This window comes from Sinohyriopsis cumingii, chromosome 12 (genome assembly GCF_028554795.1).
Source record: "Sinohyriopsis cumingii isolate HCF-2022 chromosome 12, ASM2855479v2, whole genome shotgun sequence".
In the NCBI taxonomy this organism is placed as follows: Eukaryota; Metazoa; Mollusca; class Bivalvia; order Unionida; family Unionidae; genus Sinohyriopsis; species Sinohyriopsis cumingii.
Genome location: NC_142972.1, coordinates 48,361,365 through 48,385,605, shown reverse-complemented (window position 1 = coordinate 48,385,605; position 24,241 = coordinate 48,361,365). Strand labels below are relative to the sequence as shown.

At 33.4% G+C, this 24,241-nt stretch overlaps 1 protein-coding gene across 3 annotated transcripts in view; it reads left to right on the top strand.

The window, feature by feature from the left end:
* The window catches only part of LOC149786407 (uncharacterized), a 144,192-nt gene that overhangs the window by 44,941 nt on the left and 75,010 nt on the right, over positions 1 to 24,241 (top strand). For 2 of the 3 annotated variants that reach the window (XM_089976830.1, XM_089976828.1), the window contains exons 5-10: positions 515 to 622; positions 10,731 to 10,841; positions 13,424 to 13,537; positions 18,292 to 18,408; positions 20,481 to 20,597; positions 23,271 to 23,387. In XM_089976830.1, coding sequence (XP_089832956.1) covers positions 515 to 622; positions 10,731 to 10,841; positions 13,424 to 13,537; positions 18,292 to 18,408; positions 20,481 to 20,597; positions 23,271 to 23,387 — 684 coding nt within the window. The remainder of the gene's footprint in view (positions 1 to 514; positions 623 to 10,730; positions 10,842 to 13,423; positions 13,538 to 18,291; positions 18,409 to 20,480; positions 20,598 to 23,270; positions 23,388 to 24,241) is intronic. The other variant, XM_089976829.1, reaches the window with a different exon arrangement.

Below are 24,241 nucleotides of genomic sequence, written 5' to 3'. Positions count from 1 at the left end.
TGCAAAGTCGTTTAATAACGTCAGCTACGGTAGTTTGTGTTCTACTAAGACATGACTGTTTTGAGAAGTTGACCATTGGAGACAAACATTTTTTCCTTTAAAGGTAGGCGCCATTGGTCCCAAATAAATTTTAATACTGACAATTATTGGGACGAAACGTTGGTATGAATTTGAAATTGTTCAATTGAACAGTCAAAAGATCTCTTACGTGCAAGTCTTTTATGAAGCACAATATGAACTGATATGTCTTACCATGTTTTTGCGGGCAATTATTCAATTTAAAATTACCACATTTATTTTATCTGCTCAATGGTCAGCATTAAACAAATACCTTTCAAAGCTTCCAATGCTATAGATGTTTAGAAAACGTATGTACGTCAATGAACCTTTTCATATCATATTGGTATTGTAATATTGTTTTGGAATTCAGCATAAACTGAAGCGAATAAAACAAATTAGGGTTTATTTTTGTTCATTCGTTCAATCATATTGTCTATTTTCAATAATGTTTCAGGCGCAGGATTTACTCCGGGAGACTACTGTGTTGTTGTGTATGTTAATATGTCTTGGACTCCTGTGAGTTGCTATGGTTATGCGGCGTGTGTTTGCAAATGCGCAATTGGTAAGTAGCTATGAAAACTGTCGAGAATTATAAATAAAATTCGTCCACTATTATATAAATATTTATTCACCTGCACTGTTCCGAATATCTGAACGCTTTATCCAATTTTTCATTTCTTCCTGTTTCAATCATTAACGTCTTAGTTCCACTAAATGCTTTCTTAAGTTAAAAGGTATATTATATGAGAGGTATTTACCACACTGGAACAGGGATTTACATTGACTGTAGTAAGAAAACGTGAGGAATTACAGTAATATACTCTCACCAACATTGAAATAGGACATATTAATAATTCCTCAGAATGTTATTATTGCTCTTAACAAATCTTGAAACAGGTCTTGGATATTTTTTCCAATGGCCTTAAATGTTGAGAAACGCCTGGCTGACTAGTCATCAAAATGTATTAAACAATTCGTCTGGATTACTAATTTTCAACGTTTTACTATGAAAGGTGGGATACTGCTGTTTCCAATTTTATATAATAAAGCCAATTTACCGACTAATCTACAAATCTATTTAAAATGATTTGGTCTTTTGGTAGCCAAACATTTTGTAAATAAACCTAAACATTTTGGTAGAACAAATATACTTTTAAATGCACAGTAACCCTTAACAGTGTATCAGTAAATCAGACCAGATTAAACATTGTTCCGGTGGTCATCACAAGTACATGAAACGACCTGGCCAGAAGTCGTTGACTTTTTTGGAGAAAAATAGGGCTAGTGGTCGCCAACGTTTTAGGACTAAATCGTCTGGGCCACATAGACCAACGACATTCGACGTTGTCGGAAAACAACCTGGGTTAGTGTGTGTTAACACTTTATGAAAATAACTAGGCCAGTGGATTTCAAATGTTATGAATGGAAACTTGGTCAAATGGTCATCATATTTGTATCAGGAATCTTTTTCTAGATGGCGTCTATATTTTCTCAACGACCTGGTCAGTGGTCGTCCAAATGGTATGAAAAGCCTGGCCCAGTGATACTCAATTTGTTGTGAGAAGACCTGAAAAACTGGTCGTCAAAATGGTATGAAAACCGCTGGTCAATATTTGTACAGTGTTTTGAGAAACACCTGGACCAAAGGTTGCCAAACTATTATGAAAAATCCTTGGTCACATGGATCTCTAGCCTTCATAATTTGTATGAGAAACGTGGGGCAGCGAACTTCACATTTGTATGAAGAACAAAAAAAACAACATTAGGTCAGTTGTCTTCAAACATGTATGAACAGATTCATATCAGTAACCGACAAAACCTGCTCCAGTGATCGTCCGAATTGTAGGAGGGAAAGAGCCAGTGAAGAAAAATACCTGGTCCAGTGGTTGTCAACGAATCATGAAAAACAAACATGGACCAGTGGTTGATAAACGTCTATGAAAAACACTTCAGGCATTTGCCGCAGAATTTTATGGAAAAAAAGAATGGTCAGCTAGATCACCTACCTTAACTTAGTATAAAAAGAAAATAAACCAGTGGCCTTCAAATACTGGTTAAACTATTGGGTCAGTAATAGCTAAATTTATACGAAAACGACTGGGATAGTTTCAGCAATAAAGTTTATGAAATTAAATATTCGGTACAGAGGTTCTTATTCCTTGACGATTAATGTGAAAACCTTTGTGGAAAATCCAGTGACAGCTCAGATTTTTTGAAAAACTAAAACAGAACCACCTACATCTTCAATACACAGAAACTATAAAAAGCGATATCCCTCAGTTTTATTAAACTATAATTTAGAGTGCATGCCAAGTAACCAGCATGACTATTTTAAGTACAAGCCAGTACGTTTTCAGAAGATACACTATTAATTTTGACAGAGATTACTCAGTTGTTAGACACAGGGCACGATACAATATGAAATTGTGACAGAATCAGTGAAAATGGGCAGTTTGGATAGCAATATAAATATGCCAAATACAGTAGTACACCTGAATTAGTTACATTATTATATAAGTTTCAATACTTTCCAATAAGAAAACTGTCCGTAGAACGCTAAATACAATCATCATATGGAAAACGTTTCATCCAGCACACAATATAATAAATCTAGAAAATTTAAAATAATTTCTAAAATCTTGTTCCTTTTTTTACCCCATTATTGTTGGATATATCTAAATGGGAGGAATAACATGATTTCAGCAGGTAGCATCTATTATAGACATCAAAACGACGCACTATACCTTAGCGAAAATCCTTGAAATTTCTTTTTTAATGACACAAAACTAAACCAGAAGAATCAATATGTTTTATTTATTTGGTAATAATGTTCAAATCTAAAACATTTAAGTATTATGTTTAGATAGACAATGTTATAACTCGAATGAAAACAAGGCATGAAGCTTTCAAAGTCATATATCACTTTAAACAGTCAGATTGCACATTGCAGTTTGTGGCGATTGTATATTGTTTTGTAGTATCCAGTGATATAGTGATGGAACTGAATATAATAATATTTTATAATAACAATCTACAAGGAAACTTGATAGAGAATATACTATCAGCAGCCGATAAACACTGACAAATTACTGGTTGTGAATTAATAGAAATATGACCAAATCAGGATAGTATTCAGACAACCCAAAATTACCAATAATAATATTTGCAACTAACACATAATGATTTAACTTATATAAATCATGCATATTATAGGCAAGCGTTAAGTAGAGTGTATATTGTTGCATGAGCTGCTGCAATTTCCTTTTAAAAAATAAAATTAATTACCTAGCCAATCAATACTCATTTTCGCTATTATAGATATACCTTTTAGACAATCTCAAAGATAAAGTAAATTAATGCAAGAAAGAACAAAATGCCATTATCAGCAGATGAAAGAAATAATTTTCCTGGTAAATTTTAAAAACCAGCGTATTATCGAATTATACCAGGTTTCGCTGCTACATCATATTTAGTTAATTCAAACGAATTGCCTGCCATTATTTTCACACCTGTTTTGCATTAATAATGTAGACATTAGTGTTACTTCTACCACCACCGCTATTTTAGTGTTAATCCTTTTGTGTGGTTACGATAGAAGCTACTACTATCATAACAATTGCTGTTAAAGCAATAGCAAGTATCAGACCTTTCCCTTTGAAAATTTGTTTTGTCCTGTCACCTAATGACAATTTTTCTTTAAATTAAGATTCTCATGGTATATTTTTGTTGTTTTTATTTTTCAAAAAGTAATTATTTCCAATACAGCTACAGTACCCCTATTTTTCTTCTTGTGGCATAAATAATCAAGTAGGTGGTTCTATATCAATATCAGTGGAACGATTACCAGCATGTTTTACTCTCAAAGTAATACATTAGGTAGCATATGAGAGACGCCACACAGACATTAGTTGTCGAGCAACAAGATGACACATATAATAGTAATGCGAGAGTTAACATCTTGAAAGATTTTTTCATTTGTGACATACTAAATAAGTAAAAAAAAACATCTAAACAAATAAAATGATTCCTGTTTAGCTATGGGATTATTTATGTTCTATTCAGCTTAAATAGAATCAGACACTGTGGTAAAAATGTAAACTATAATCTATAAAATAAAAATAGCTTTAGCAATAAATGATGTTACACACTTTCTTAAGTTAGGTTCCTTCAATTTGTACTTGTTTGATACTTACTAAAACAATTCTTAGTCAAAATCATTTTCCTTTAAGTGTAATTTTTTCAGGTATTGAAATTTTATTTCCTCTGAACATATATTTACAATAATCATTTATATATATATGTTGCATGAAATGATTATTCATTATTGTTCAAAAACATTTCTTTTCAAGATCATTGGTTTCTTGAAATTGTATTTAATTTACTGTTTGACTGCGTTGAATGTTTTTGATGAAAGAGTTCTTCAACTTTGGTGCTAACAACATGTTACTTTTTTCTGATACTAAAGGGTAAGCTTCACAACAGTCATCTAAATATCTTTGTTTGGTTCCTCCAGCTAAATGATTTGACATGCGCACGTACCTATTATATTGTTAATGGGTCTTAACTTATATTAGTAAATGACCTTTGTTTTGACCAATCATATCCTGCATTATTTCAAACATGACATTCATCATCGATATAGTAGTGAATACAGGATTTAGCATATATATTCCTCCTCTTATTCTCATTTCAATCAATACGTTATAATCAATCAATAATCCAAGATCAACTTCTACTACCTTTAAACTAGCATCACATGTTAATCATCGAGCGCTATGAAAATAGCATGTTTCTTTTTTACAATTAAGTATATGAACTGTTCTAAATTCACTATCAAACTTACTTTAAATGTAGTGTGTTTAAAGTAACCATTGTCAAGTTTATCCAGACATGTCAATATAAAATGTTACTTGGTACCGTTTGCTTATTAGCTGGCATCACCCTTTACAGTTCATCTCTAAGACATACATTTTCTGATATTGTATTCCATTTGAATTTAAGTTTTGTTGAACCTACTAGAGTCATCAGGACACTCATATAGGCAAACGCATTTTCATAAAATATTGGTTCCCCATTCCATTCAAGTGTTTGTTTGTTTCAAACATGTTATAAAAACCTATAATTGTGAAAAATTATTTAATAAATAACCGTAAACATTTCACAATCGACATAGCTAATAGGACGCTTTTCAAAAGAAAAACCTTTTGTTATCTTCTTCAAAAAATCACCCACAACATTCTTTACTCCTCGAGATACTGTTTGCATCATTATTTGGAATTATTCCACAGTTGGTTATCAAGATAAGTTTAGCTAATAATTTTATAAGTTAAAGTAGTAACCTGATTAATTAAGAATAAAGATATAGAGCTCTCATCGTACACTACCTTAGGTTGGGGTGGGGTGCTCCCAGTATTATCTTTAATTATTACAGAATACCCACCCTGGCTCGTTTTTGTTAGAAATTGAAGTAGTGATAGAGATGCAAAGCTCCGAGCCCCCAGTCAGCGATTCCGACAGTTAAATTACTGAATACACAAAAGGTGAAATTCAAATAAACCACAAATTTAATGCCATTCAATTACAGATAGCCCTTCTTCAAATGAAATTCAATATTCAAAACCTATCACTCGTCTTTCACTCGACCAAGTGACGGCCTATTTCATCATCTGACTTAGTGTGATAGATTTTCCTCCTGTCCTGTGTTTCTACTCATCTGAAGTATTTCTTGACTGGTATCCATTACCCCTTCAGTCCAACAACCACGTCCTTCAACCTTCTACTTCATCCACTTCCGTTCTCTCCTTCTCTTGTCTCCCAGAGACTCGGGACCAACTGTACCAGGGTATTTCACTTCTCTGTCTCCTACAGCTCCTCCGGTCCCTAAAAGCTTCCTTTCCGAAGCTCCTATGTAATTCCAGAATAATAATATTTCTAGCCAATTTCGAATGACATCGGAGTAGCTTATAACTTTCTGATGTAATTCCTGCAAGATGGTTTAGCGACTAATGACGTTTAGTTTCAAGACACTAGATTTAAACTTGCGATTTCAATGGTGGCCACGCCTTGCTCAATTCCGAGTGGATGTCGATTCACCCATGGTCTAAATAATTAGCAGACATTGCCCCCTCCCCGGCAGTCTGTCAAGGGTGGATTTACGACCCACACTTAATATTCTTTTGAGCCAACACCGGCAATTCATGCCACTTACCTGTGAATCACACTCAGCTAAATAAGGCGCCAGTAACAAGTTCCTATGGCCATGTCATATACAACTAGCTTCGCATCCGTCTTTTTGATGTCGGCTTACATTCGCAACATTTATGAAGCGAATAATTAGCCTCAAGGTCTAGCATATACATGTTACAATCTGGTTACTGTTCCTTACTTATAACGTGACAATAAAGGAAGCATGTATTTTTGATATTTTAATTGATGTTGCATTTAGTTTGCGAACGAACTCTATAATTACTAATGTAATGGGCAATATCACATACTTTGCTGGACTAATAGACATTGTTGGTGCTAATGTATGCAATATTCTTTTCACATTTATGGAATTAGTTGTTTGAACCTTTATGTTTTATATCTTCTTTGGAAAAAATATTTCTGCAGCGTTTGTTTACTTTCTACTTAAATTAACTATGTTACTACAGTTAAATACTCAAACATGAATTAACATAATCTTTTATCTGTAACTATTAGTTTCATAACAGTTGTGTACTGCCTTATCTCTGAAGAACTCTTAAAATTACCCTTGGCTGATGCTGTTATTTCATATTTATGTCCATGAGTCATCGCTAGTATCTTTATAATTTAACGTGGTTTAGAATACTTTTAAAATCGCAAGAAGTAACACACACACACACACACACACACATAATAAAAATCGAACAATTTTTCTTGCTATACATTCTCTTATGATCATTTAATGTCAGTTAATCATACACTTAATGAAATTATCAATCCCACAATAATTATTTTTATCTATATTTCCTTTCCTTTGTGCAATTTTACTTCTTCGCTCCATCAGTCGTCGTGCAACATCAAAATTACTTTTTTCATATAGAACCTCATGACCATTTAATATCATAATCATCTGCAGGTATTCAATTTCTTTACATTTATCAGTATATTTTATTTTTATTGCATGTAAGTTAAACCAATGTTCGCAGGACATAAGGTTATATTTGAAGGAAAAAAACTAATGTTCTGACATAATTGTTATTATTTTATCTCTGTTCATCTCGTTTGGCTTTACATATTGTGGCAATTGTATATGCCATATTCATCTAATAGGTCAGTATGTTTGTAAGTAAACTGATAATTCATCTGCGTCTGTTACTCAGTTTGTATTTATTTCATGTCTTAATGCTTTGTGCAATAATGCAAGCATCATATCGGGCATTCTATTTTTATCCGGCCTATGTTTATTATGTATGAAAATTTTGTCCAATGATGCTAGATTGTATATAGTTCTAAATGTGCTCCTGTTTTGAAGATATGAGTTGTTTAATTGCAAAAGATAAAAAATATTTCACCTTGGATCGAACTAAAATATCTCACTCTAGTAATTATCATATTTTAATTATTGCTATACTTCAGAACATTCATGCAAATCTTGACCATTTCTGGTGTAAAATCTATACAAATGTATTATCTTTTTCAATGAATCCTTAAGTTTTATTTTACTTTTTCTCTTTTCATTCTATTTCATAATGTTTTCAAATACATTTTCTCTTCGGAAGAGGAGAATACAGTGGGTTGATTTTCATTTTCACTGATTGATGCCCTTCATCAAATAATGTAGTCATTTTTACTCTCCTACTATTATATCAGTTAAATAATTATGAAAATTACATTTTGAAAATACAATGAGTACTTCTTTGTATATGTTGGTGCAAGTTTTGTTTAATTCTTTTCTCTTATAATACTATTTCCTCCACTATATTGCAACTTAATTTTATTCATCTTTACAAAATGATTATACCTCTGGTTAATTGGTTTTCAACGATTTACTTATGATATCAGACAGTACTAAATTGTGTAATGTGTACCTCTAAAAAAAGGATTTAATATTGAGTTACCTTCTTATACGATTGTAGCTTAAAATCTTTTATATTAATCTCTAATTCACCAATGATTTATTTATTTACGTCTCATTGTACTTACTAAACAAAATTTAAAAGCGTTCAAATGTCAAATCTCGTTTTGAACAATATTTACGACATTTCTCAGAAACGTGTCATCATCTGTTTTCAAACATTTCTAAATAAAGGGAAGACGAAAACATAACAGCTTTGCGTCGTTGGTCAATGTTACTATTGTTATCCAGGAATTTGTTACAACACCAACAAACACGTATAGACTGATTCTAGAAATATTACGATCATTGAACATAAACATAATTTATAGAAACATTTTTGTATCAAAATCGTCTTATTGATTACTTGTGTAGTGTGATTGTAAAGGTCCACGTCATCCATACTGTTAAGTAACTGTATTTGGTCTTCTTTAGTTTGTTTTCACAATTCAAAGATATAGAGTAAGCAACGAGACCTTCAGAATTAAGGTATAAACACTTAAGTTACTGATTCAAGAACACCTATTTAAACATTATATATTATTTGTCAAATGTGTTCAGTTAGATACACCTTCAACAGAAAGGACATAATTGTTACCCAGTTTTAATAATAAAGCAACAATTTATACAGATAATGGTTTTTGGACTCACTGGATTGGATTGGGTAACAGTTATATTCTAAAATAATCGTCATAAAAAGCGTGCAGCAGAGAACCATAATTCTACACTCGTTGACAATCACCAATGATATTCATCAGTGTTACAAAAGGCAGGAGACCTGCAAACAACTTTCTGAATGAATACAATATTTAAATAAATACAATTTTGTATTCTCCATCGTCAACTTAGTAATATAATAAAACAGTGAAGTAAAAACATGTATTAATTTCTCATTGATACAATTTCTATATTTTTCTTATTGTCTTTGAAGAATGTGTTATATTTTGCAAATTTCTATACAATCTTTATGCAATTACATCACGTAATTTTTATAATGCAAGTTTACATTAAACATTGCTTCAAACAATTCCATATTTTGAACAGCGTTAATACAAATGAACTTTAGCAAAAGCAAAACCTGTCATCATCGATTAATCTTTAACGTTGAATAACACCTTTTGAGATGTTAAATGTTTATGTTTCATTTATTAGAGACCATTCTTTGTATATTTGGTTTGATCACTTAAAATAATCTTTAGTAAAATATCCACATAGCTGTATGTAGATTCTACCCCATGGAGTGAATATATCAAAGCTGCACCGCTAGGAAAAGCCACTTTATTACATCATATCGTTAGATATGTGATGCTTTTATATTTTCTGACTGCATATTACCCATGTGAAATTTTGTTTCACACGAATCTTCTAATATTTATCAACCGCTCCTATGGCCTAGTGGTTAGAGCGTCCGCCTTGGATGCGGGAGGTCGTGGGTTCGATCCCCGGCCGAGTCATACCAAAGACTTACAAAAATGGTACTAACAGCTGCTTCGCTTGCCGCTCAGCATTAGGAGGTTAGTGTTAGGACTGGTCGTCCCAGTGTCAAGATAATATGACTGGGTGGGACATCATGCTACATGTCTGCGGCATGATGCCCCTGTGCTGACATCACTATAAACTGGCACATTGCAGACATCGTAGTGATATGACTGAAAAATTGTTAAAGCTACGTTAAAAAGTAAAATCACATCATATCACATCTAATATTTATTTTGCTGTTTGCATGCCTTGTTAAACATGTGACTTCCAAGTGAGCGTATTGTTCACACGTTGTGGTTGTGTCAAACAATTGTTTCACCCTTTCTTTAATCATGAAGCTGAGACTTTAATAATCAAAACGACTTTACAATTCTTTTAATATCATCAGCGAATTGGAAGAGCTACTATGTGAAAAGTGTTTATATAGTCTAACGTAAGATCAACAGTAATTTCCTTCGAGCAGTTGTATATAAAATTTATATAACATGTTAAATCTTTTGAGTTCACAGCCAGGGTATATAATGAAACTTACAGAAAAATTCAACATCAAACAAAAGTTTATAATGTTTTCCTTTGTATAGTTGTAATGATATAGATATGTAGGGTTGTGTTTGAATTCTCTGGTTCGCTTTTTATGATGACTATGTTGACACTATTTTACACTATTCAAACTAGAAAATACAAGGACATTACCTTTTAATATAGGTCTTGATAGATTGTTATTTAATTTGCAAGATGAATATATTATTTCGGTGAAGATTTTGTTATAAGTAAACGCATTTAAAATACAAATATTTTTTTTAAAATAAACGATGTATGACGCATTTTAAGCATTAACACATATCTGTCGATTGTTGGCGGAAATTAAAGAGAGTCTATACAATGATTTGAAAGAATAATTGACTCAAAAATACACATAAAAGGAGCGATCAAAACAAATATTTCCACAAAAAGGGTTTATGTAAATGACAGGCAGTCAGTCGCAGGCATATATGGAATTTACAAGGATATGGGAAGGATAAGGAATCATGTTCATCTCAAACAGATATTGTTGGTTCTTATTGGATTTCTGCCTCAGTGTGTAAAGGCAATGTTTCATTTTTGTTTTCAGCTGTTGGTTGTAATGCAACCAATCCATGTTCTAACTCCTACACAGAATGCACGAGTGGGATTTGTGAGTGTAGGGCAGGGTATACTTTACGTGGAACACTCTGTAAAGCAGGTACATTATTGGTTTTCACATATGCCTGAAAGTCATTATGATAACTCGTTGAATTCATCCATATATTGACTTTTTAGTACAGATTAATGTTACAACATGACTCGATTTAAGAAACCTTCAAAGAAATTGCCAATAAAATCCAGTGAAGTCATAATTCACATCATGTTAGTTTTAGAGACAGTATATAGACACAACGATAAGTCAAATTTGTGAACACATATATTGATCAACTATCAACTATGGCCACCTTGGCTATACATATGTCATTACTTAAATCACTTCTGGTCGCACCTTTAAGCATTACCAGTGGCTCAATTCCAATGCAAGTTGTGTGTACTAAAGTTGTTTCAAGCAAGTGAAAATTATGTCGATATGCCATCACACTGGACTACCATTGCTAAAATAAAAAGGCTTCATATGTCCTCTTTAAAACAATCAACGCTCAATATAAATTGCCCATAATGCCGACCGAAATTGCATCGTAACTGTTATGTTTCTTCTCAAAGACTACACTATTAAATGTAACCAAGCTTTGTGGTGAGTATCTGGAAGCAAATGCTTCCCAAAGTTTGTTAAATGATCCTGAATCTCCATAAAAAATTGACAACCGTTACTAAAATATAAAAGATTTTAACAATTTATTCTGTGCAATTGCTCAACAGAGCTGCATACAAGTAAAAAGAAAATCGTCTGATATGAAGACCTTTGCAAATTTATACAACTAATAATGGTCTGCTGTGAAATACTGACTGGAATGTCTAGACTTACAAATGGTATGGATCTGCCATAAAATATATTCTCTTACTCTACAAACAGGAAAAATCATCAAAGCACCACCTCTTGAAGACCACTGTACATGCTTTCAATATTTTGGACAGAATGATTTTGGCATGAAAACTTTTCATCTTTGTTTAACTGATGTCCATCTGCAATGAATGTAGCTACTAGTACTGAAATTGTAAACGAAAATTTAAATGATCTGTTAGTCTCAAATTGCACGACATTGACCAAACTGACCGAATCAATTTCTGGCAAGAAGGATATATTTGGTAGCTTGACCGATAGAAAAATGGGCCAGCTGACAAAACTGGCCGCAGTTGGTAAGGAAGAAAACTGAATAAATGACTTCTTTGTTTACGATTACTGAACGCAATCTTATCAAATTTAACAACAAAGTATAACAGTAAGATTGTATTTCAAGATAATAACTGTGTTGACGATCTGCCGCCATATTCTGGTTGTGTTTGCAAAAGGAAAAAACAAGCATTCATGTGACATCGTCTCAAAATATATTTAACATAATTTTACCATAACGAATTAAATTAACCTAGCATTGAAAGCCATTCAGTGTTGCATAAAATATGCTAATCAAATAGTTAAAGTAATCATTAGTACGCCAATAAAATGACACATCCTTTTAAAACGTGTACAGAACGCTTCCTGATTTGCACAAATTACGCTAAATCGTTATCCAATAAAGCTGCGGCTACAAAAGATTAAAAGACTCTAGTCATCCAAAATCATCGTCCTGACCTTAACTAATTGATACACTGACAATATTTACTTTTATTCAGATGTTAGTGAGGTGACATCTCACGCCCAGTTCAAGTGTTTCCTACTGCTATCTATAGCTATTACATTTATTCTTATGCAAAATATTAGTATCAATATTACTATGACTACCAGTATGACTTCTTTATCATTAAAATCTTCCTGTACTACAACTTTCTTGCTTATTATTATTTTTATGATTATTATTTCTCAAAGTAATACTATTAAACAGGTATTACGTAATGACAGTTATATGCTAAAATTACTCCAAACACATTGCTAAATCAATATAGTTCGATTCAGGTTCCTCAGAAACCTCTAAGATTATTATTATGAAACGTTACATATGAATTTTTCATATTACCACTCTGGAATGTAATATGACTGCTAAGCCTACCTTTTGATCAACTATTTGCATAAATGATATCTTATATGTACAGGTAGATCAGTTTCTTAAATTTATACGGGTCAGCTTAATATGGATTTGGATTCAACAGAAGATATAGTTTATCGTCCTGAAAATTTGATACTTTATGGAGTATACAATATGTGCTATATGTTAGAACTGTTCTTCCACTCTGTTTTGATACCTTACGTACAAAGTACTTGTCAACAAGTAGATCATTACTCTAATCGTTACCATTTTTTACTAAGAACCGCCAAATGAAGCCGTTGTGTGAGATTTAGATATATATTAACCGATTCTTGATAGATTTCCCCAGAGTGCCACATTAAACGTTCTTTTACCGTGTAATGTAAACAATGGGTGTTTCAAACTAAATAAGGGCCGAAAGGTAATATATGATAAAGTATGCTGCCAAAATAAATTATCTAGCTTGTACTTCTAACATATTAGTGCGAATGTGTTCATGCGAACATTTAGTATTTGGTCATATCAAGCTAGTTTGTTTACTACATCCGTGCTGTTTCTTTTTCTTCATCTAATATGAATAGCTGTTCCGAACACTTTAATAATAATCCTGATCTGAAATTTATTGTTAATGATCTTTCAATCAATATGAACTTTTCAGATGTTGGTACATCATGCAATACCTCCTATGAATGTTCTAGCCCGTATGCAATCTGTAATGACACCTGTCAGTGTAAATCAGGATATAAGACGAATGGAACACTCTGTAAAGCAGGTAAATTATCCTTTATAAAACAAAACGATATTTTAACGCTAGGATGGGAATAGTATTCGAAGATAATCAAGTAAAAATGCAATATATTACAAAATACTTCGCTTAAGTAACACGCCCAACTTATTCCTCTAGGTATGACAATTTGCTTAAATCTGATGTGTTTGCTATATCCTTCGCCTTTCAATCAAATTATTTATATGAGATTAAGAATCATTCTGGCCACTACTTGGAATTCATTTTTACAGAATATTCCATATATATTTACGTCACAGAGGCCCATGGTCCAATATTTTATATATTTAAGATATTGACTCAAAATGTCCTGTTAATCTTGAGGCAATACAGAATCCAAGTTTAGATATATACAAAAAAATAGAAAGACGGAGAATCGCAGAAAAAGCGTCATAGTGACATAAAAAGACATAAATGGGAGGGGAGAGAGTAAATGAAGAAAAGAATATTCAATTAGTTATTTTTAAAAAAAACGGAAATAAGCAAATCATCTACTGTCATGTAATCTTTGCACTCGGATGATATATATTCTTTTGAACTGTACATGATAAAAGTCACGGATCCAATGACAGCTAATGGCGACAATTCACGAAATATAACTTTTAAAGCTTTTAGTGGCATCAGATAGTTCATACATGCAATAGACATTTTCCGTTATATAGTTCTCGACAATACTTTTTCGTCACTGAGCGATAAAAAGCAACCAGCGCTAAAGACAGAGATTTCAGATCATATCGGTTGATCAGACATGAAGCGAAATTATATATTACAAACACATTTAAGGTAAATCTTGCTAGTAAACGTAAATCTGAATTATATCACAATTTTGTTAGTTACTGTTGGCCCTTAACTGGTTCACCTTGTTCCCAAATCGACTTAAATATATCTTTCTTTTCAGATTTGATTGCAAAATGTACTTACAAATTATACTTGTCTTTAAGAACCACTTTCAACCCATCTAATCTAGGCACTTCCCTTTTATTTTACCTATATAGAAGGAATATATAGCTAGATGAATGCATAAAGGCAAAGGATATTCACATATTCTATCTCTGCTTATATTTATCAATATTAAAGTTTATGCACTTAGCACAATATTTATGTTCACTCTATTCAGAATTCATTATTACATATGCATTTACGGTCTGATCTTAAAGGAGTATAAGTTCAATCAGCAATTTACAGAAGTAACTAATTCTGTATGCAATAAGAGACAATGAACAACACAACTAAACTGGGCGTAGTAATATTAGTTCAAGCATTTTGTATGCGAATTACTGTAGGTTATGGGTGATTTAAGAGGCATACATGATATATTGCATGGAACATGACATTATTTAGCAAATGTTTAACAAAAATACATCTTCAGATAAACAGAAAAGGAAACGTAGATGCGCACAATATGTAGATCTGTCCGATCTACACATAAACATTCAGAACAGCAAACTAACGTCTATTCTCTTCCAGGGGCGACGACGTCTGAAAACACGATGTCCTGTTTATTAGTTAACAATTTTACTTAAAAGAAACTCAAAATATGAAAATATATGTGTTGTTACAATTTGCCAAAATGCAGTGTTTGGACTAGATTTGATAAGTAATGTTGAAAGTTTAAATTAATATAACTGATTGTTTATTATATGATGACTATGGAAACACACTCTTTATGAAACTTTTGTATTTTCAACAGTTATTATAGATGAAATAGATGAACATTTTAACGAAAAAGAACAAATACAATTTCATTAAGCCTCGAAGATCATTTAGTTTACAAGATTGAATGCGATTAATTAGCTAATCTCGCAAAAGAAAAAAAAACATCAGGCTAAGAATGTATGTTCGCAACTACACAACAAGTAACAATGGTGATAGAACATTTAAACTTATCGTGATATGATATCTCTAGATGTCTGTTTCCTCATTCAGACACACTAAATTCGTGTATGTCATTAAGACCTTATTTGTCACCATGTTGATTTTTTGGTTTGTTGTAGTCATACATCAATTAGTTACAGCTAGTATCGAAGATGCAGAGTCACTAAAATTGGTTTGGATGATGCGATCTTCTTGTTAGCTATAAAACTTATTTTCAACAGTTGGTATTTTTTTCCATTAGTTCATTTTCTTAACTTTTCAATTTGCTTCATAGAGACAACGATATTGACTAATTTATAAATGTATTTTTGAAACTCGTTGCGTGGCTGTTGCATTATGTTTTAAGGTCAGTCTGTGATTTCAGCCTTAGTAATCATTCAAATATAACTGCTTGACACACTGTATTCCTATGTAAATATACAACTTTGTATTGTGAAAATGAAGAGGAGATCTTTCCTTGTTTCTAGCGTATATTAATGTATCTACTGTAGGGTATGTACCCTATTATCTCCTATCAATTTTGTTTAAGGAGGTGATACATTATCCTTACTGTTTCTGATGCCAAAGGATAATCTTAAAATTAGTCTTTCAAATATGTTGGTACTTCAAATTCTACTTCGAAAATGCATCTCTATTTAAAGATTCCTTCTGTAATTGATCGTGGTGTAGGTACATACCATTTGACCAAGATCACAATGTATCGTATTCTCCACTATTCTGAACATGAGGCTCGTTTTCTCAGAATCGTGAGAAGCAATCCTGATCTCAGCCCCTCTCTTCCCTAAATTGCTTTGCTATCGTTAACTTTGTTATAATGTTCATTGTTTGCTTTAACATATTCATTAATTGTCACACGTATCCCTGCTCTGAATTCAGTTTCAATCATAAAATAATATAATCATCGGTTAGCAATCCTAATTGTAGTTTACTTAGTTTCAAAATAACAATATGAGCTAGTTCGGATGTGCTAAAATAATGAAATCGACCTCGTCCATAAGTATTCATTCAAAAAGATCTTGGTTCTCGAAATGTTACTTTCGTGTCATTTTTCCATGCATGTCAGGATAAACTAGAAATGGAACCTGTGTAAAGGAGGTGATTTGCTTAATCAGCTATTACAATGTCGTAAGTTCTTGAAATAATCATCATGTAAACTTGACAGTATATTATATTGAAATATCCGTCCACACAACAAATATATTGTATGTTTGTACTACATCTTTGTACTTACCATCAATAAAAATGGTTTACAGCTGACATTCTACATGGCAGCCATCTGATTTTTTGTTATTGGTATTCTTCCTGCAGGGATGGTCTTATTGACATTGGGTTTTCACTGGTAATTAGTATGTCACTTAGATAATTCCAGATAAGTATGTCGCCAATTCTACGATTCCACCATGATTTGTAGATAGTCCACATTCAAATATGTGTTGATCAGACATCCAGTATGTCCGCAATGTCCACCTTATTATAACTATTGCTAGCAGACTTCCTGCTAGGCAGGTGGTCATATCGACATTGATTGTAAGTAAATGTGTTACTGATCTGATATCCTAAACTGATCCCATGTTGGCTATCTTGATAAACGTGTTATTCTTCATGTCGGCATGGGTTTTGCACTTATAGACTATTTGTTGTGTGCAGATGGTCCTTAAAGAAACTGACACAGGTATGACCGTCCGATTTGGTCACCACTTTGGTTATTATACAAATCATGATACGAGGATAAATCCTTGTTATATTCAAAAATATCAATCTTTGTCATATCAGCAAGCGCTTCTACTATGTTACTTAATACAGCATATAGTTGGTCGTACATTAATATGATTTTCATCTAACCTCCAAAGTGGCAACGTTTGCAGCCAATTTTATCATAGTCATATGGCGTTATCTACTCATTGAATGGAGGCAAGAAAATGAGTATTTCACAAGAACTCTGCAATACTATGCGATATCTATAGGTCATTTTTTATGCGTCTGTAAGTAAAGCAATTTTAATTATGATCGGCGATCTCAGGCATATTTAACGTAATTTTCTTTAATATTGTGAAACTTCAACAGCAGATGGATCCTTGTAATCAAGGTTACAATCCATAACCTCATAACTAACAAAGGTGTAACTTTTGAAATTTATTTGAAATTTTCAATGGTTCTTTGTTCGTTGATACTGTCATTGATATAGCTTTTGGTCATGTATTGATGCCCACAACCATATATATTAGACTGAAGTTAGGTTTTGTATTGTGCCATCGCACTGGGCATCATACATTGACATATCGATTTACATTTAGTATTTCAAAATTAAGCAATGATAGGAATAATTTATATGAAATATATTAACATATGAAAATTTATTCTGAAGTCAAGATAGGAATTGTCCTGTTTAGTGACAAGAGCATCGAGTACACGATACATTTGCCGTATAACAAGGTAAAACACGACATTGTCATCAATACATTACCACTGAATGAGTAAATCTGACCTTAATTTAAAAAATGAACTGTTGCAGCCTGTTGCTGTCTACAAATGCCATTCAAGGTTTTAATTGTTTCTAATACTTTACTAAAGGTGACGTAAGATGGCCACAGTTACAGGGACAGCCACTTTAGAGACCACATTAAACAGACAGCTGATTTTTTTTAATTATATGTTAGTAACTCTTACACTTATGCAGGTAGAGATTTATGCTCTTGAATAAGCAAATATCCATGGTTTTGAACTCGTTGACCCTCTCATAACGATGCAGCGGTGTACGAAGTATCCCTATTTTCCTGGTCGACATAGAGTTATAATCATCAATGAAAATGATGGTTTCTTAGCTGACTTTATGCACTAATACATATAGTGTTTATTTTCTTTTTCAGACCTTGGTTCTAAATGTGATGCAACTAATGGATGTTTCAACCCTTATGCAAATTGCACTAATGAGGTTTGTCAGTGTAGGTCAGGATACACCCGAAATGGGACCCTCTGTAAAGCAGGTGAATTGTTTAATAAGCGTATAAAATGTCGTACGTACTTGAAATAATTATTATCATGTAAACTTGACAATATATTACATTGAAATGTGCCTCCACACCACAGATATATATTATGTGTGTACTACGTCTGAATGACCGAAGAAGTATAACATTGGTATTATTCATCTTTATTTAGAAGTGATGCTCGGAGGCCAAGACATTTCGCATATAGTTTCATCCTGAGTGTCAACCTTGATATACATGGAGATTGTGTCCCTCAAACATCAAATAAAGCCAAGAATATGGCCATTTTGTATTTCCTATTAATGCATATTATTCAGAATAGATGATGTCGTTTTCAGAAAAGAATGCTTATCAGACTTAGATGGTCCGAAAAACAAATGGTACCTCTCTGGAGAGCTGCAATGTGCAATCGTTACAACTACATTGTTTAGTAGGTGCAAAACTGTAGTACTTTCCTGCAGTCATTCTTATCAAGCAACATTATGGAGAATAAGAGAGAAAGGTCCCTGTACAAATATTTTTGAGGTTTTATACTACTTGATAAAGACGAGACCAGAAGAGCTGACTATTTGGGACGAGACTGCAAATAACCAAAATCGTGTTCACCTTTTAAATTTGGCACACATTTCTGTCTTGAAGTCTACTTTGTCATAAATCAAACCAGTGACTCTCACGAATCCAATGACAGAACCACCACGATAGCCATCATAGTTTTAATCACCGATCTTCTTGAATGGATGGTCATAATGTCATATAGTTTTCACGAAAATAGTTCATATGCCATATACATAGTCCCATATGAAATTAGCCTCTCTGTTTCTTCTCACATTGTAGCTTGTATATATTGACCACGTTACTCCTCTTTAATGAATGACATTATGGACATGTAGTTTTCATGAAAGGACCTCTTAGGTCATGCAGAACGGTCTGATTGAAACTGGTGCTGATCTGACATCCAACATATCCTGCATGTCGATCATCTGGAACAATCACTCTTAACACTACGCATGGGTCTTATGAAATGTAGATTGCCATCATTGAAAATGGCGTACAGCGGACATTCTGCATCGCTTCCATGGCAGTCATCTGATTTTTTGTTATTGGTAGTCTTCTTCTATTCATGGTCATATTGACATTGCATTTTCACTGATACTTTTGAAATTTATTTGAAATTTTTTATGGTTCTTTATTCGTTGATTCAGTCATTGACATAGCTTTTGGTCATGAATTGATGCCCACAACCATATATATTAGACTGAAGTTCAGTTTCGTATTGTGCCATAGCACTGGGCATCATACATTGACATATCGATTTGCATTTAGTATTTCAAAATTAAGGAATGATAGGAAGAACTTATACGAAATATATCAACATATAAAAATGTATTCTGACGTCAAGATATTAATTGTCCTGTTTAGTGACAAGAGCATCGAGTACATGATACCTTTGCTGTAGAACAAGGTAAAGCAGGATATCGTCATCAATAAATTACCATTCAATGAGTAAATCTGACCTTAATTTTAAAAATGAACTGTTGCAGCCTGTTGCTGTCGACAAATGTCATTCAAGGTTTTAATTGTTTCTAATACTTTACTAAAAGTGAGCTAATGTGGTTATGTGAGAAAGCTTGCCAGTAGCTTCTCGTGGGTCGGTGGTTCTTTCCGGGGCTTTCCGGGTTCTTCCTCCACCATTAATACTGGCCGCCATGTATGGCCTATCTTGTGCTGAAAAATGGCGTTAAGCCCTACAACAACAACAACAACAACTAAAAGTGACGTAAGAGGGCCACATTTACAGGGACAGCCACTTTATAGACCACATTAAACTGACAGCTGATTTTTTAAATATTATATATTAGTAATTCTTACACTTATGTAGGCAGATGTTCATGCTTTTGAATAAGCAAATATCCATGGTTTTGAACTAGTTGACCCTCTCATAACCATGCAGTTATGTATGAAGTAAATCTATTTGCCTGGTCAACATAGATTTATGATCATCACTGAACACGACGTTTTCTTAGCTGACTTTCGCTTCTAATAAATATAGTGTTTATTTTCATTTTCAGATTTTGGTTCTAAATGTGATGCAATTAATGGATGTTTCAATCCCTATGCAAATTGCACTAATGAGGCTTGTCAGTGTCGGTCAGGATACACCCGAAATGGGACCCTCTGTAAAGCAGGTGAATTGTTTAATAAGCGTATAAAATGCCGTACGTTCTTGAAATAATTATTATCATGTAAACTTGACAATATATTACATTGAAATGGCCTTCACACCACGCATGTATTGTATGTGTGTACTACGTCTGAATGACCGAAGAAGCATAACATTGTTTTATTCATCTTAATTTAAAAGTGATGCTGGGACGCCAAGACATTTCGTACACAGTTTCATTCTGACGGTCTACTTTGATATAGACGGAGACAGTGTCCCTCAAACATCAAATATAGCCAAAAATATGGCCATTTTGTAAATCCTATTAATGCATATCATACAGAATAGATGATGTCGTTTCCAGAAAAGAATGTTTATCAGACTTACATGGTCCGAAAAGCAAATGGTATCTCTCTGGAGAGCTGCAATGTGCAAACGTTACAACTATATTGTTCAGTAGGTGCAAAACTGTCGTACTTTCCTGCAATCATTATTATCAAGCAACATTATGGTGTATAAGAGAGAAAAGTCCCTGTACAAGATGTTTGAGGTTTTATACTACTTGACAAAGACCAGACCAGAAGAGCTGACTATTTGGGACGAGACTGCAAATAACCAAAATCGTGTTCACCTTTTAAATTTGGCACTCATTTCTGTCTTGAAATCTACTTTGTCATAAATCAAACCAGTGACTCTCACGAATCCAATAACAGAGCCACCACGATAGCCATCATAGTTTTAATCACCGATCTTCTTGAATGGATGGTCATAATGTCATATAGTTTTCACGAAAATAGTTCATATGCCATATACATAGTCCCATATGAAATTAGGCTCTCTGTTTCTTCTCACATTGTAGCTTGTATATATTGACCACGTTACTCCTCTTTAATGAATAACATTGTGAACACGTAGTTTTCATGAAAAGACCTCTTAGGTCATGCAGAACGGTCTAATTGAATATGGTGCTGATCTGACATCCAACATATCCTACATGTTGATCATCTGGAACAAGAAATCTTCCCTCTCAGTAGTGGGTCTTATGAAATGTAGATTGCCATCATTGAAAATGGTGTACATCGGACATTCTGCATGGTTTCCATGGCAGTCATCTGATTTTTTGTTATTGGTACTCTTCTTCTATTCATGGTCTTATTGACTTTGGATTTTGGCTGATACTTATTATGGCACTTAGATAGTTCCAGATAAGTATGTCGCCGATTCGACGATGCCAACATGTGTAGTAATACAGTCTTAATTCAAATATGTGTTGATCAGACATCCAATATGTCCGCCCTGTCCACCTTTTCATACTTATTGCTATCAGACTTCCTGCTAGGCTGGTGGTCATATCGACATTGATTGTAAGTAATAGTGTTACTGGTCTGATATTCAACAATGATCCCATGTCGATTATCTTGATAAACGTGTTATTCTTCCTTTTTGCATGGGTTTCTCACTTATAGCCTCTTTCTCGTGTGCAGATGGTCCTTAAAGAAACTGACACAGGTATGACCGTCCAAGATGGTCACCACCTTGGTTATTATACAAATCATGATACGAGTACAAATCCTTGTTATATTCTAAACTATCACTCTTTGTCATATCATCACGTGCATTTTCTATGTTATTTAATACAGCATATAGTTGGTCGTACATTATAATGTTTATCATCTAACCTCCAAAATGGCAACGTTTGCAGTCAGTTTTATCATAGTCATATGGGTTCATTAAATGGAAGCAAGAAAATGAGTATTTCACAAGACCTCTGCAATACTATGCGATATCTATAGGTCATTTTCTTATGCGTCAGGAATTAAAGCAATTTTAATCCCGGTCGGGGATCTCAGCCATATTGAACTTACTTTTCTTTAATATTGTGAAACTTCAACAGCAGATGGGTCCTTGTAATCAAGGTTACAAACCATATCCTCATAACTAACAAAGGTGTAACTTTTGAAATTTATTTGAAAATTTCAATAGTTCTGTTTTCTTTGATTCAGTCATTGATATAGCTTTTGGTCATGAACTGATGCCCACAACCATATATATTAGACTAAATTTAGGTTTCTTATTGTGCCATCGCACTGGGCATCATACACTGACATATCGATTTGCCTTTAGTATTTCAAAATTAACCATTGATAGGAATAATTTATACGAAATATATCAACATACGAAAATTTATTTTGACGTCAAGATATTAATTGTCCTGTTTAGTGACAAGAGCATCGAGTATATGATACCTTTTGCAGTAGAACAAGGTGAAATACGATATCATCATCAATAACGTACCATTGAATGAGTAAGTATGACCTTAATTTAAAAAATGAACTGTTGCAGCCTGTTGCTGTCTACAAATGCCATTCAAGGTTTTAATTGTTTCTAATACTTTACTAAAGGTGACGTAAGATGGCCACAGTTACAGGGACAGCCACTTTAGAGACAACATTAAACTGACAGCTGATTTATTTTGATTATATATTAGTAATTCTTACACTTATGTAGGCAGAGATTCATGCTTTTGAATAAGCAAATATCCATGGTTTTGAACTCGTTGACCCTCTCATAACCATGAAGTGGTGTATGAAGTAAATCTATTTGCCTGGTCAGCATAGATTTATGATCATCTCTGAACACAACCTTTTCTTAGCTGACTTTCTCCTCTAATAAATACAGTGTTTATTTTCATTTTCAGACCTTGGTTCTAAATGTGATGCAACAAATGGATGTTTCAACCCTTATGCAAATTGCACTAATGAGGTTTGTCAGTGTAGGTCAGGATACACCCGAAATGGGACCCTCTGTAAAGCAGGTGAATTGTTTAATAAGCGTATAAAATGTCGTACGTACTTGAAATAATTATTATCATGTAAACTTGACAGTATATTACATTGAAATGGCCTCCACACACGCATGTATTGTATGTGTGTACTACGTCTGAATGACCGAAGAAGCATAACATTGGTATTATTCATCTTTATTTAGAAGTGATGCTGGGACGCCAAGACATTTCGTACACAGTTTCATTCTGACGGTCTACCTTGATATACATGGAGATTGTGTCCCTCAAACATCAAATATAGCCAACAATATGCCCATTTTGTATTTCCTATTAATGCATATTGTACAGAAAAGATGATGTCGTTTTCAGAAAAGAGTGCTTATCAAAAATAGTTCATATGCCATATACATAGTCCCGTATGAAATTAGCCTCACATTGTAGCTTGTATATATTGACCACGTTACTCCTCTTTAATGAATGGCATCATGAACATGTAGTTTTCATGAAAAGACCTCTTAGGTCATGCAGAACGGTCTAATTGAAAATTGTGCTGATCTGACATCCAACATATCCTACATGTCGATCATCTGGAACAATCACTCGTCCCTCTAAACAGTGGGTCTTACGACATGCGATAATTCAAAGTTGTGTTCGGATGACATTGTACATGGCTCCCTTGGTATCCATCTGATATGAGAGCAAATCCTTGTCATATTGTAATCGATCACTCCTTGTGATATCAGAATGTGCTTCTAGTATATTACTTAATACAACATATAGTTGCTAGTCCATTAAAATGTTTTTGATCTAACCTCCAAAATGGTAACGTTTGTAGCCAATGTTATCATATTGAATACGTCTAGCTCTACTCATTGAATGGCTGA